The 13,316-nt window shown below is 42.3% G+C and overlaps 1 protein-coding gene across 1 annotated transcript; it reads right to left on the bottom strand.

Annotated features, from left to right (window-relative positions):
* Positions 1-114: 114 nt before the first annotated feature.
* Positions 115-12,969, bottom strand: slco2a1 (solute carrier organic anion transporter family, member 2A1). The gene is made up of 14 exons (XM_058072394.2): positions 12,806-12,969; positions 9,648-9,785; positions 9,225-9,387; positions 7,238-7,450; positions 6,987-7,085; positions 6,063-6,202; positions 4,563-4,635; positions 4,322-4,486; positions 3,554-3,758; positions 3,235-3,382; positions 1,400-1,563; positions 1,081-1,145; positions 881-1,001; positions 115-794 (listed from the first exon to the last, which is right to left on the bottom strand). The coding sequence occupies exons 1-14, from the start codon at positions 12,902-12,904 to the stop codon at positions 674-676; spliced, it is 1,914 nt and encodes a 637-aa protein (XP_057928377.2). The 5' UTR covers positions 12,905-12,969; the 3' UTR covers positions 115-673.
* Between the last annotated feature and the right edge of the window lie 347 nt (positions 12,970-13,316).

The following is a 13,316-nucleotide window of genomic DNA, read 5'->3' as shown; positions in this document are numbered from 1 at the left end:
TCTACGAAGCTCTCCGAAGAATTGCTAGCCGAACTATGAAATGACGTCATCTAAAGTGCCTCACAAAGATTATCATGACGTTTGGTTTTTGTCAAGACAAAACTGACGTGCGCGTTTTGCAAATGTAACGGGATTTATTAACAAAAAAAGAGCAAAAATGTACAGTTATCTTCCATTCCTCTCACATCCCACAAACATTTCTGATTAATTGCACTGGAAGTTGCCAAAATCACCCAAAGTCAACTTGGGTATGCTCCAGCTAGCACAAGCCTCTAATGAGGACCAGCACTATAGGAAATGGATGAATTTTATTCCAAAGCAATACTTAAAAATCATGTTCACTTTTGTGGTACGTAGCACCAAAAATGTGCGATTAGTACAGGATATAAAAAAAAAACATTTAAATGTGTCATCAATGACAATACAGTGTATAAAAAGTGTAGTGTGCACTTCTACATATCATACGTCTCTGCCAACATGGATAACAAACAATAAATACCAAGCTCTAATGAGTTACAGGGTGCGCTCCTGCTGCTGCACATGACCTACCTGACAGGAAGCAGGGAACAAAGCTACTTTTTATTTTGAGGTGTATGGTCTTAGATCTGATGACGTCATATTTGAAAGGTTGGAGTGAGGAGGCCCAGGCTTCCATCCAAATTCTACAGAAGTCTCACAGCACTCCATCAGGTCTCTTCTCCAGACTGTACTCCTGAGTCCGCTGCACCTTCCAACCCAGGATGGCCAGCAGCACCACGCCCATGACCTTGTAGCCCACGTGTAATCCCAGGTACCTGCACGGGGCCCAACAACACTTAGGGGATCCGTGTGGATGCTCAGTGTATTCCAATTGGTACCAAGTGTATTCCCTGCCGTGTACCTGTTTCTCAAAATGTCGTTGTCATAGTACGCGCAGCTAAACTTCTTGCCGCACACGCGCTTCCACCACATGCATGACGTGTCGATGGCCGTGCCAAAGAGAGCCGGCGCCGGAAGCCAGGCTGAGAAGAAGACGAGAGGAAACGTCATGGCGCTTGGGAGGTTGTGCATTACCTTTTAGGGCGAGTTTTGCAGACTAACCTAAAAGCCTCAAGAGCAGAAATTGGACGCCGATGGCAAACGATTTCTCTTCAGATGGTACGCTTCTGAAATGAGACAAAAAATGAGCTTAGTGTGTGTTACTGTGTGTATAACGTGTGTCTGTGACTAATGCACTCTAGGGACCAAAGTATTGGGATAATCAGAGGTTGGATAGGTCCATTAAGACATGCTCGGGGGGTTTGGTGTGGAAGAAGTGACGTCTGATATCCCAAATGGACACAATTGCCTGCAGAACCTTGTCAAAAACTTCCTGGAAGAATGGCAGCTGTTACAGCTGCACAGGGAAGGAAGTGGTCACCTGAGCAGCATCATGTACATGGGGTTGTGCGTGAGGCAGGCGATCAGCGCTCCCACAGAGATGACCAGTACAACGGGCAGGAGAAAGTGAGGGCAGTTGTTTGGACACGGCGCTGGCCTTGCGTGGCTCTGGCTGTCAGATATGCAACTGCAGTTGGTGTAAAGCTGCAAGCGAGAAGAAACAAATCACAGCTGAGGCTGTAGGCAACCTCCTGAGGTCTTTTTTTAACTCTACAAGATGGCAATAGCAGCACTTGGACTCTCAAGAGTGGTCAGCTTCCAGCAGTTTAGCTCTGCATTCTTTTTAAAAGTATAGTCAAACAGCGCTATTTCCCCCACTCTCTCATGCACTCCAAATCATTATTAAAGTTGAATGTAGTTACATGTAATTCATTCATTCATTCATTTTTTACTGCTTATCCTCACAAGGGTCGCAAGGCGTGCTGGAGCCTATCCTAGCTGTCTTCGGGCGAGAATAGCGGGGTACACCCTGGACTGGTGGCCAGCCAATCACAGGGCACATATAGACAAACAACCATTCACACTCACATTCATACCTATGGACAATTTGGAGTCACCAATTAAACTAGCATGTTCTTGGAATGTGGGAGGAAACCGGAGTACCCGGAGAACATGCAAACGCCACACAGAAATGGCAGAGGGTGGGATCCTAGCTGTGAGGTCTGCACGCTAACCACTCATCCACCGTGCAGCTAGTTACATGTAATGAATGGCAAATTTCAGAAATACAGTCAGTAGTGTTTCTATAGCCATATAGAACACATTATTCTATGTGAATTGAAAGAAGGTAGTGAAGGGGTTGTCTTTTGAAAACTGGCTGGGATTGAATTTGTCTTTTTCTTAAGGACTGTGTAATAACAGCACCCTGCCTGATGAGGAACATTTTTGCCAACACAATTGATGTCATTATTCACTGAAGTCACATAAAAAAAAGGTTGTGTGAAGAAACCTGATTTCCATAAAACCAAACACAATTGATTTGACAGATTTTATGTTGGCTTCACTGCGATTAGCTGAAAAGATTGATTTTCGTGTGGGCTTTTTATGTTGTTGCAAGGTAATACCAAGCAGGAAAATGTACCACTTGCTTCCTGACAGCTGGCCCATGAGAATAAAAGATCTGTCTGTGTATGAATGCTAAATTCGCAGCTGGAGGACAAAAGCATAAAAACGTCTCCACGTCTGAGGCTGAATGAGTGCGAGCTGATGACGACCATTCGACAGCATTGGGAGATGACACCTGGGGGGGGGCGTTTTAAGAGTCATCATGATTTCATTCAAATTCTGGTCACAGCAACACTGTCAATTACATCACGCTTAACTTGTTCAAGCACTAATGTGTCACACCCTGCCTGTAATATATGCTTTATATACAACCACCATCCCCCCATGGGGACAAGCACAAGGGTCCGGTGCATTGTGAATTAGGTAAAGGTTGAGGGTGGGCACCGCACCACACGGATGGCCCGTGTCACACTTTTGGACACACCTGTCTTAGCATTTCAAAGTCACTTGATGGCACTGTTGCTTACTTTCCCCCCTTCCCCCCTGCTACCAAATGATTGATGACAAACCTTCTCACCAATAGGAAGGTCGTGCCATGCTATATTCATTGCCTGTTTACTTTTGATTTGAAAGTGGTACCCTTGCTGTGCCAAAAGCTTTTACGTGACCCATTCTCACAATTTTAAACTTGCATACTGTTTGAGACTGTTTGTGAGCTACGCCACCTTGTGAGGTCAAAGTCTCCCAAGAGTTAATTCATATTAAATCAAATGGAATTAAAATGAACATTTTAATTTTAATGTCACTTACCTGGACCAGGTGTGTATGGTTGGGGTTTCTGATGAAGTTGGTGCAGCCCGCGTGACACGGGGAGATGTACTCGATGCTATCAGAACCGCATACGGGGTTGAAGGCGCTGGCAGGACACGAGCAGTTGGCGTAACACATGGACAGAGACCTGCAGAGAAACCTAGTTGATTATTCTTTTTTTGAGACAGAAGCACCAAAATTTGATGTATGCAGTTTCGAAACGGACATAAGGCAAAACTATACACAAACTAAACACCCATGTTCATGTGGACACGCCCCTCTGTGAAAATGAAAAAAAAAAAAACCCATTGTCACTCACCCGTACTGTCCAATTTGGTAGTGATTGACCTCGGAGACTCTCTGTGTGGAGCAGCCCATGAAGAAGAGCGGAATGAAGAGGAGGGTGGACATGGTCAACAAGACCACAGAGAAGCGTGGAATGTTCTTCAGAGACATCCCCGTCCTCTTCATAATGACCCCCCCAATCAGCATCCCCACAGCCACTGCTGGAAGATTTACAGCACCTGCAAGCAGGGAAATTCTTTTTAAATGTTCCCCCAGTCACTTGCATTTGTTCAAACTACAGTAAAATTAATCTGGATCTAATCCAGATTTGGCGCAATTTAAACTGAACATGGGAATTTAAAAAAAAATTACGGCTGGTGGTTAGCGCGCAGGCCACACAGCTAGGAGACCAGGGTTCAATCCCACCCTCGGTAATCTCTGTGTGGAGTTTACATGTTCTCCCCGTGCATGCGTGGGTTTTCTCCGGGTACTCCGGTTTCCTCCCACATTCCAAAAACATGCTAGGTTAATTAGCGACTCCAAATTGACCATAGGTAAGAATGTGAGTGTGAATGGTTGTTTGTCTATATGTGCCCTGTGATTGGCTGGCCACCAGTCCGGGGTGTACCCCGCCTCTCGCCCGAAGACAGTTGTGATAGGCTCCAGCACTCCCCGCGACCCTCGTGAGGATAAGCGGTAGAAAATGAATGAATTAATGTTGGGGGTACTTACTGTATGTGAGATCTTATATGAAACCTGACCCCCTTTAAACTATCATGCCTAAGCGTGGGTCCACACCCACCTACAAGCAGACTGCTGTCGGCGGTGGAGGCGCTGTACTGGTGCTCCAGGAACTTTTTGAGGAAGGTGGAGAGGCCGGCGATGACTGAAGAGAAGCAGCATTGGGCCAGGACCAGGGTAAGGAAGAGCGGGCTCAGCAGGAGGTGGAAAAACATTCTGGGAAACACTGAGGAGAAACACACAAAGCCTGTTATAGAAGGTTACAAATATGCACATTAGGGATGTGGCTGTAGCAAACCTACTCTTCAAGAAGTCTGATAAAGACACGTGAGGCTTCTTGCAGTTGCCATTCACATTAGATCCACTTCCCAGCATCTGCAAGTATAAAATGCACTTTCAGTTTGGTGTGATGGTGTAATATTAGCGGCATTATCATCATGCTGTGTGCCACAAATAGCTGTTGGCCCCCACATTATAATGGGACTGTGAATGTAGCTTGTCCTTCCAACTCCATACAGTGGATGGCATAATAACTCTGCTTGTTGACATACCTCATACGTACCCAGTCATGCACAGAAAAGGGAAAGAAATATGTGTTCATGTTTCACATAAGCATTGTGAATGATGGGAAGTTCCCCTTTAACATATCTACACTTGTTGCTTTACAAAATATAACCTTTCAATTTTCACTATGTGGCCCTTAAATGGACAGAGTTTAGACACCCTATTTTTGACTCCATCTTGCTTGGAACATTAAAAAAAACACAAAGAAGCAACATAAGTTCATGTGTATTTTGAAACATATACAGTATTGTAACTGCAGCTCTAATGCTGTGTTTATTGTGAAATGCATACTTTTATTTTGAATTGTATCAAACAAGAACTTGTATCATCACTTCCGTGAGTTAACTATTGTTACGGCTGTTAGGTGGCACTTATGCACTTGGGAAGAAGAAAATTAAGTAAGATAACATTGCAAGAGGTAAAAGGGACTCTATGAAGGACTCTGGACACTGAAGTACAGCGCTATATAAAGTCAAGACTCTGACGTTGATTGAGAAGCAGGCTAAAGTGGTGTGTGCTATTTATATTGAGTATTAGCTTTGATGCTACAGTGCTTGCTGATGTCTAACTGCTGTATAATTTGTCATGCTATTTTTATGTACTTCAGTGATGGAAATAAACATCTGTAAAAAGAACTGGAGTCTACCAGACAGCACAAGTATGCTTTGCGTCACTTTTTTCATGCTGTAGTTTGATAAAAAGTACATGCGCATGCGTCATGACCAATTATTCACGTTCGGTGGCGACACTCTACCAGGGTGTACCCCGGTGACGATCTACCCTCCCCAAGCCAGCGCAACAAACAGATTGCAGTCCTGATGATAATAAAACCAGACAAAAGACTAAAAACACCACTGTGGCCAACATTATGAAACATTACTGACGCTTGAGATACTAATCACTCATTTATGCAATACCGCATGAATCCTGGGGAGCTGTGTGTGGTTTCACAAACACGAGGGAGGAGTCGCCTCAGGTGTTTCTGTGATTGTGGCTGTTGACTAATACCTGATATAAACAATTAAATTAGCGTCATGAGCCGGTCAAACGGCACTTACTGTCATAAATGACACACCACAAGAAGAACTGGATTATTAGAAAGAGCCCAACTAAGCATGGCTGCCTTTCTGCAGAGGGAGAATTAACGCTGAGGAAAGTGTATTTGCAGTGCAAAGGTTGAACCAACAGGTGGCAGCATATCCTGTCATATCGTGGAAATACCACCTGGAGTGACTTACATGCTCTCCTGAAGGAATCCTGCGAGGGAAGAAGAAGTAAGGGATGGAGGTGAGCGCTAGGCAGGTCGAGGTGATGAGGAGGCCCATCCACCAAGCGCCCACCCAGCGGGGGTCACCCGGTCTCAGCACCTGATCACTGCCTGGAGAAAGCAATTACACAATCATAAACCATCACAGAAAGTTGCATAATTTTGGATATACTTGAGAGTAGTCAGGAAAGAACTTGTATTTAGTTAACACACAGCCATTGTTGTCTAAATAGAGGGAAACACAAGTGAGTTGCCTCCAGTCAAGCATGGTGGTGCATGAGTGCCACCTGCACCAGGGAGTTCATTAAGGGACAGATTAATTCCAAAATGTACTGTGACACTGTGAGGCAGATAACGGTTTTCTGAGATGACCATGACAAAAATTGGGGCCTTACGCACGAGTTATTTATCGCTACATCCTCGCCCCAATTACCAAATTACTGACTTTGTGCGAGAGGTAAAGTACACCCCGGACTGTGCACATATAGACAAACATTCATACCTATGGGCAATTTAGAGTCACCAATTAACCTAACATGCATGTTTAGGGATGTAGGAGGAAACTGGAGTACCCGGAGGAAGCCTATGCAGGCAAACAAAATGTTCAAAACATTATTTCTTTGTGCAAAATAACAAATTAACAGAGTAAAAAAAAACAGGGGCTGGGATCAAACTCTTGTCCTCTGCCGCGAAAGGTAGCAGCTGCACCATTACACCAGCCGGGACTGACAGGTGGGCGGTTGAATCCTTCCCTTGTATTCCTATATTCTTCCACATGCTTTCAGTCATTGCCTCAGGCTAACTTGGTGCTTGCGCAAAATGGGGCCTGATGCACGTGTGTTCTAGGTATATTCTCTAGACGAGATATGGGACGACAATATGGGACTATGCTTACCTAAGGCAGATTTGTCCACATCAACATAGATGCGAAGCATGACCGAACCCAGCAGGAAGCCGATGGCTGGCCCAAACACAGAAACAGCAAACAAAATGGCTGCAAATGATAAAGATACGGCTTTGTGTGACTTTCCTAATGAGGAATTAGCATCACAAATAGGATGATTCAGACACACACAAGTTCTAGAGCACTGTTGGTGAAAATGGAAGACAGGTGGATGATCCACAGTACAAGAACATATCGATCACCTATGTAGAGAGGAGAGTTCCCAGGTGCAGCAAAGTCATCGATGTAGGAGATCCCAAAGGGCTGAATGGGCACGGAGCCCACCCCAAACAGCAGCTGTGCAGCGGCCATGAGCAGCCACAAGGTCTTGGTGTCGGCCAGGCGTCTGCTCTCGTCGTGGCCGCAAGATTCGGATGCGCTGGAGTTGCCCTGCAGGTCGCAAATGTCGTGGCCATCTGAAGCACACGCATGAATAAACATACTGTAAGCATTAAAGAGGAGACGCAGACCAGCGATTATTTTAATTTCCTGAAGCATCCTTGACCCCTCCATGACATGCCAAGCTACTCCGTCTGGAGGCTTCATGAATGAATACATGATCTTAGATAAGCAGGAATTTCATTCTAGGAGAGCATGGGACAACTTTCTCAAGACAATATAATATTCTTATTATTGCATTCATTGTTAACAAAAGCAAGTGGAGTTTAGCACAGCAAGCCTATCCTCAGAGAACACACTGGAGAGACCGTCTTTGTGGTAACATAGCACATACAGTGTGGAAGTGTAATTTGCCTCTCTACATTGTTTTTAATGGTTGCAAAACATGAAAACATGTATGTTAATGTACGTCTAAATTGATTTAGTAGTTATTTAGTAGTAAACATGTATACTCCGTTATTTAGTTGCTCTAAATTGTCTTTAGTGGCTACAAAAGACATCAATTGAGTAAATTAGCTGATCTAAATTGAATTAGTAGTTACAATAGCACATGTACTACTTTAAATAGCCGCTTAGTGGTTATAACACACGTATGCTATGCTAATTAGCCTTTCTTAATTGTTGTTAGTGGTTACAAAGCATGTATACTATGTTAATTAGCTGCTTTTAATTGTCTTACTTGTGGTTAATTGTGGTTACAAAACACCTGTCGCACTAATTATCCACTCTTAATTGTCTTCAGGGGTTACAAAACACATATGCTATGTTAATTAGCCTTTCTTAATGGTCTTTAGTGGTTACAAAACACATCTGTTTTGATAATTAGCCACTCTTAATTGCCTTTGGTGGTTATAAAACACGTATACTATGTTAATTAGCCTTTCTTGATTGTCTTTTTGGGTTACAAAACACATATGTTATGTTAACTACCTGCTCTAAATTGCCTTTAGTGGTTACAAAACACATCTGTTAAGTTAACTACCTGCTCTAAAGTGTCTTTAGTGGTTACAAAACACGTATGTAACATTAATTAACTGCTCTCAATTGCCTTTAGTGGTTACAAAACACATCTGTTAAGTTAACTACCTGCTCTAAAGTGTCTTTAGTGGTTACAAAACACGTATGTAACATTAACTAACTGCTCTCAATTGCCTTTAGTGGTTACAAAACACATCTGTTAAGTTAACTACCTGCTCTAAATTGTCTTTAGTCGTTACAAAACACGTATCTAACATTAATTTGCTGCTCTTAATTGTCTTTAGTGGTTACAAAACACATCTGTTTTGATAATTAGCCACTCTTAATTGCCTTTGGTGGTTATAAAACATGTATACTATGTTAATTAGCCTTTCTTAATTTTCTTTTTTGGTTACAAAACACATATGTTAAGTTAACTACCTGCTCTAAATTGCCTTTAGTGGTTACAAAAACACATCTGTTAACTACCTGTTCTAAATTGCCTTTAGTGGTTACAAAACACATCTGTTAAGTTAACTACTTGCTCGAAATTGTCTTTAGTGGTTACAAAACACGTATGTAACATTAATTAACTGCTCTCAATTGCCTTTAGTGGTTACAAAACACAACTGTTAATTTAACTACCTGCTCTAAATTGTCTTTAGTGGTTGCTGAGGACCTTTTTAGTTATGTTAGCTTTTGTTGGCGACTACAACAAGTCTATGCATTTATGTGCTTGATAGGCTTGGATGTGATCGGGATCACTTTAGGTTCCAGGATCTGCTGCGATCCTTACCAAGCTACACGGCATACAGGAAATAACATTTGTCTTACTCAGTAGAACAGAGTCGTAGTCGTAAGGCTGGGACAGGAAGTGAGGCAAGGTCAGGATCAAGGAGCTGATGGCCATCAGCACTCCACCGATCCCGATGATGCGAGGGCGGTGGAGACGATTGCCGAAGTAGCTCAGGAAGACAATGAGCACGCTGTTACTCACCTAGGAAGACAGACAGACATGTGAACATGTTAAGAGCAACATCAAGGTTCATTCATCATCCAATACTGGAATTTTATCAAAAATTATGTTTAGTGGTGCCTTCACGTCCCACTTGTGTGTAGGAATTGCTGTCCTAATTCCTGGGCCGGGAAATCCCGACACTTGTTTGCCATTTCTGGTTTTGCCACAGGTGCCCTGAAGCGCAGCCAGTCTGTGTGGTGTGGTGAGGCAGCATGATTATTATTATTGTTGGCTCCTACCTCGTGCAGGGAGGAAATGGTTCCTGAGGAGTAGCTGCTCAGGCCGTAGCGCCTCTCGATGGTGCTGATGGTGCTCTTGAAGTAAGAGCTGTAGAGCAGCTGAGAGAACTGCAGCAGCCCGTGACACAACACGAACACCTGAAGGCACCAACAATACAGACATTGCAGAAAAATCCAACGCTAACTTTTAAAGCTGCAACGTTGTGTAATTTACATGTGATATCAACACTTATCACAGCAAATCATAGGAATCACCAAGTAAATGTACCCTGGGGTGGCTATGAGAAGTATACAGAACAAGTTGATGGACTTTGCTATGCTATCTAACTGTAGCAATGACTCAAGGTAAAATTATTTTCTGTTCTTTGTTTACATTTGACTGCAACACTTCTCCAGTGGACAAGTGGGATAAACCTGACTTTTTAACAGTCTTTGAATGCAGCAGAGCTGAAATGGGAATTTCTTGTACATATTATATTGTATTTAGTTGTTGATAAGACATTAAACAGTTCTAGGTTCAGACAGATATGATTAGAAATGATTATAAAATTAGCATTTATTTCCTATAGATAATGTTTGCTTATCTATTTATGCTTGCAACATATAGTGACAGGCAAAACAATTCAAATCACTGGACGAAAGAATGCTGTTAAAGTCAGCGAGTCAGTAAATAAACAGCAGCAGGTCAACTTTTCCGAATGAATGATGTCAAACAAGCAGCCGTCAAGTGGCCAATCATCATGATGTCATCATTATTATTCTTATTCAGTGTCAGGTGGGATTATTCAAGTGTTAAGACAAGACATTTTAAGCACCACTTTGAGGCTCTGTTTGAACATGTGTGTCATGTCATTGTCCCGGCTTTCAAACCTGCTGCGATGGGAAGAATGCAGGGAAGTTCGCACCACGATTTCAAACGCTTTCATTGCAGGGACACATGCTCATATGCATGGACTTCCATGAGGAAACATGCGCGTTTTTTTTTTTTTTTTTACCAATTTAGCCTGGAAACAGAATGAAGGAAAAGTGCAAAATTCCCAAGATAGAAACAGATTCACCGCCCCTCATTGTGACGAGGACTTAAAAGAGTTTGGCGACACGAAAAGCACCGTGGGGAACATTTAGGAAATGGTGAACCACTGGACTAATGCTGAAAAGCTAAATAACCCGCCATTCCACAAGGTCCTAAGGAATGCTGCTGAGTTATTTTTTGGTATGGAGTTACTGGAGGACACTCCTTAAAGCACGGGTGTTAAAATCCAGGCCCTTGGGCCACATCTGGACCATCAATTCATTTTATGCTGCCCGCAGACTCATTTATTTTCTTCATAAATGTTATTGTATATCTAAATTCTGCTTTTTCCACATACACATGCAAATGGTGCTAGAAAAACCTTTAAAGAATTTATGTCACTAGCAAAATCGAGCCATCTTTGAGCGCACAGGCGGGGGCCCACAGCGCCACCTGCTGCTTGTTGAGAAGAGCAATACATGATTTCCAAACATGTCCAATAAGACTGGAAAAAAGAAAAAAATTGCCAAGGTGGCAAGAGTGATCTCTCCTGCCACATCTTCTTATTCTCTGGCAGACCAAGTCTGTTAAGAAGCAGAGCTACAACACCATCTATTTGATGGCTGTGGAACAACAAGCTACATTCACAGACAGTTCTGTTATTATGTGATAGTGAGCACGGGCAAAAACATTTTTTAAATAAAAAAAATAAAACAAATCTAAAATGGATGTTTATGTGCAAGGGTGAAAAATCTAAATCTGTGGCAGTCCATATGTATTTGTGGCAGGCCACCACACATGAATGAATGCATGGGAAACACTGATCTGAGCGTAGCAGGCGTCGAGTAAGGCTGACGGGTTTATTAGCAGGGTAAGCATTATTTTGAGCGTCCATTTATTTTGAACATCAATCATTTGTCTCCCTTTGTCTCCTACAACGGCGTTGAAAGAAATATCCGTGAAGAATTTGATGGTGCAATCCTGCACGCTGCCCGCCAGTGAAATAAAACAGAATGTGCAGATGAAAGCGAGCAAATAAAAAAAGCACACACCGAGAGAAAAGAAGCTTGTAATGTAATATTAAGGATAAACAAACTGGTCAGGAGTGTTACATCACCAAAGGCGGGTCTCCTCCTGTTAGCTCAACACACTGTGTGCTACTCATACATTTCTACGCCTTTCAATAACAACGCTTGTGCAGGACCCCCAAAGTTATGTGAGAACTCAAGATCACGCCTATAAAAGAAGGGTGAGAAACCCACGGCATGCGAGCCATATACCGCACGCCACCCCAAATGACCCAACCCGCCATGCAATGCTAAAAACAAATAGGAAATGCTCATTACACAGTATAATATACACTTTGTTCGGTTTCCACAGAGCTTGGCAAAACCTGAAAAGACTTTGCATGCAATAAAAGATGAGTCACACTATTCTTTCCCACAAGTTTTATCACTTGTCAAAAGTTCAGCATGACTATAAACAAATGAACAATATTTAATCTGTGCAGGTACCTTTCAAGAAACACTGAACAGCTTTTGATTTACATTTAGCTTCATTTGTTATTCACTGCAAGGAAACTATACAAAAGACAAAACTAATTTGTCAGCCTGATTGCTGCATTAATATTGTTGGGAAAGGGCTCATTTGTATCATTATTAATTTTTTTTCAGATTTGTAAAGGCTGTTTATCAATTTATTTGGTTTTTTATCTGTCACTGTGTTTTGATAGGCTGATCAAAGAAGAGAAAGAGAGTAAACTCTTAAACTGAGTAACTGTCATTCATTCATCAAAACAGGGAAATTTTCATTTAAATCCGTGTATGCATGTAGATTTTTATGGTCTATGAAACAAATTGGACATAACATTCATTCAGATGACTGGAATGGTGATGTTTATTCTAGCAGACATGCTTAATCACTGATAAAACAAATCAAAACGTCTTATGACTTTCTGGCAGCAGAACTACTTACTTTAAAAGTAACTTTTATTAGTCAAAGCAAACAATTAAGCTTGATTTAAACGAGTGTTGGCAGTATTGTATTTGAAATGTGTTCAAATGCGTTAACAAGCTAGTGACGTAAAGTGTTTGAAAGTGTCGTTAATTTATTGGGCGTAATTGTATGAATAACGCAAAGTTCTTACCTTAATGCTGCGGAACATTGTCCCAATGTGTCTCCTCGCGTCTTTGTGGAACCAGAAGTGAATGAGTTCGTTTGTTGACAGCAAGTTTTGTCTACACATGCACGCGTGTGCGTGTGCGTGTGTGTGTGTGAAATGCCTCGTTTCCCCCGGTGAGCTCGAGGGGCATTTATCGGACGAGTGTGACGTCACTGCCGCACGCGCAAGTGTAATTATCACGAGAACAAAGTGTTCCGCGCTCATTTTTTTGAGTCACGTCCTCGGTGACTTCTAAATTATTTGTGTGTGATTATAAGTGTGAGTAAGATATGTCCATGCTTATTCTATGAATACAGACACGAGAGTAAAGATATGTCCATGCTTATTCTATGAATACAGACACGAGAGTAGGGAGCTTTGTTAACAAACCATTTCCACTTGTCATCATTAATTACTTATTCACTTTGTTCCAGATAGGCTAATTGCAGCTAACGAGGTACCGCCTGGAAGCTAGTGTTTATGAAGCACAGTGACA

Source organism: Doryrhamphus excisus, linkage group LG4 (assembly GCF_037039965.1).
Source record: "Doryrhamphus excisus strain RoL-2023G ecotype Guam linkage group LG4, RoL_Dexc_Guam_v1.1, whole genome shotgun sequence".
Classification (NCBI taxonomy): Eukaryota; Metazoa; Chordata; class Actinopteri; order Syngnathiformes; family Syngnathidae; genus Doryrhamphus; species Doryrhamphus excisus.
The sequence above is the reverse complement of the archived record's forward strand: the minus strand, read 5'-3'. Positions and strand labels throughout refer to the sequence as shown.

Coding starts and splice junctions, on each gene's coding strand:
- slco2a1 (XM_058072394.2), bottom strand. CDS start 12,904: ATGTGTAGACAAAACTTGCTGTCAACAAACGAACTCATTCACTTCTGG. Junction 3,759..4,321: donor CGACAGCAGTCTGCTTGTAG/GTGGGTGTGGAC, acceptor CCCTGCTTGCAG/GTGCTGTAAATCTTCCAGCA. Junction 1,146..1,399: donor ATGTACATGATGCTGCTCAG/GTGACCACTTCC, acceptor GTCTCATTTCAG/AAGCGTACCATCTGAAGAGA.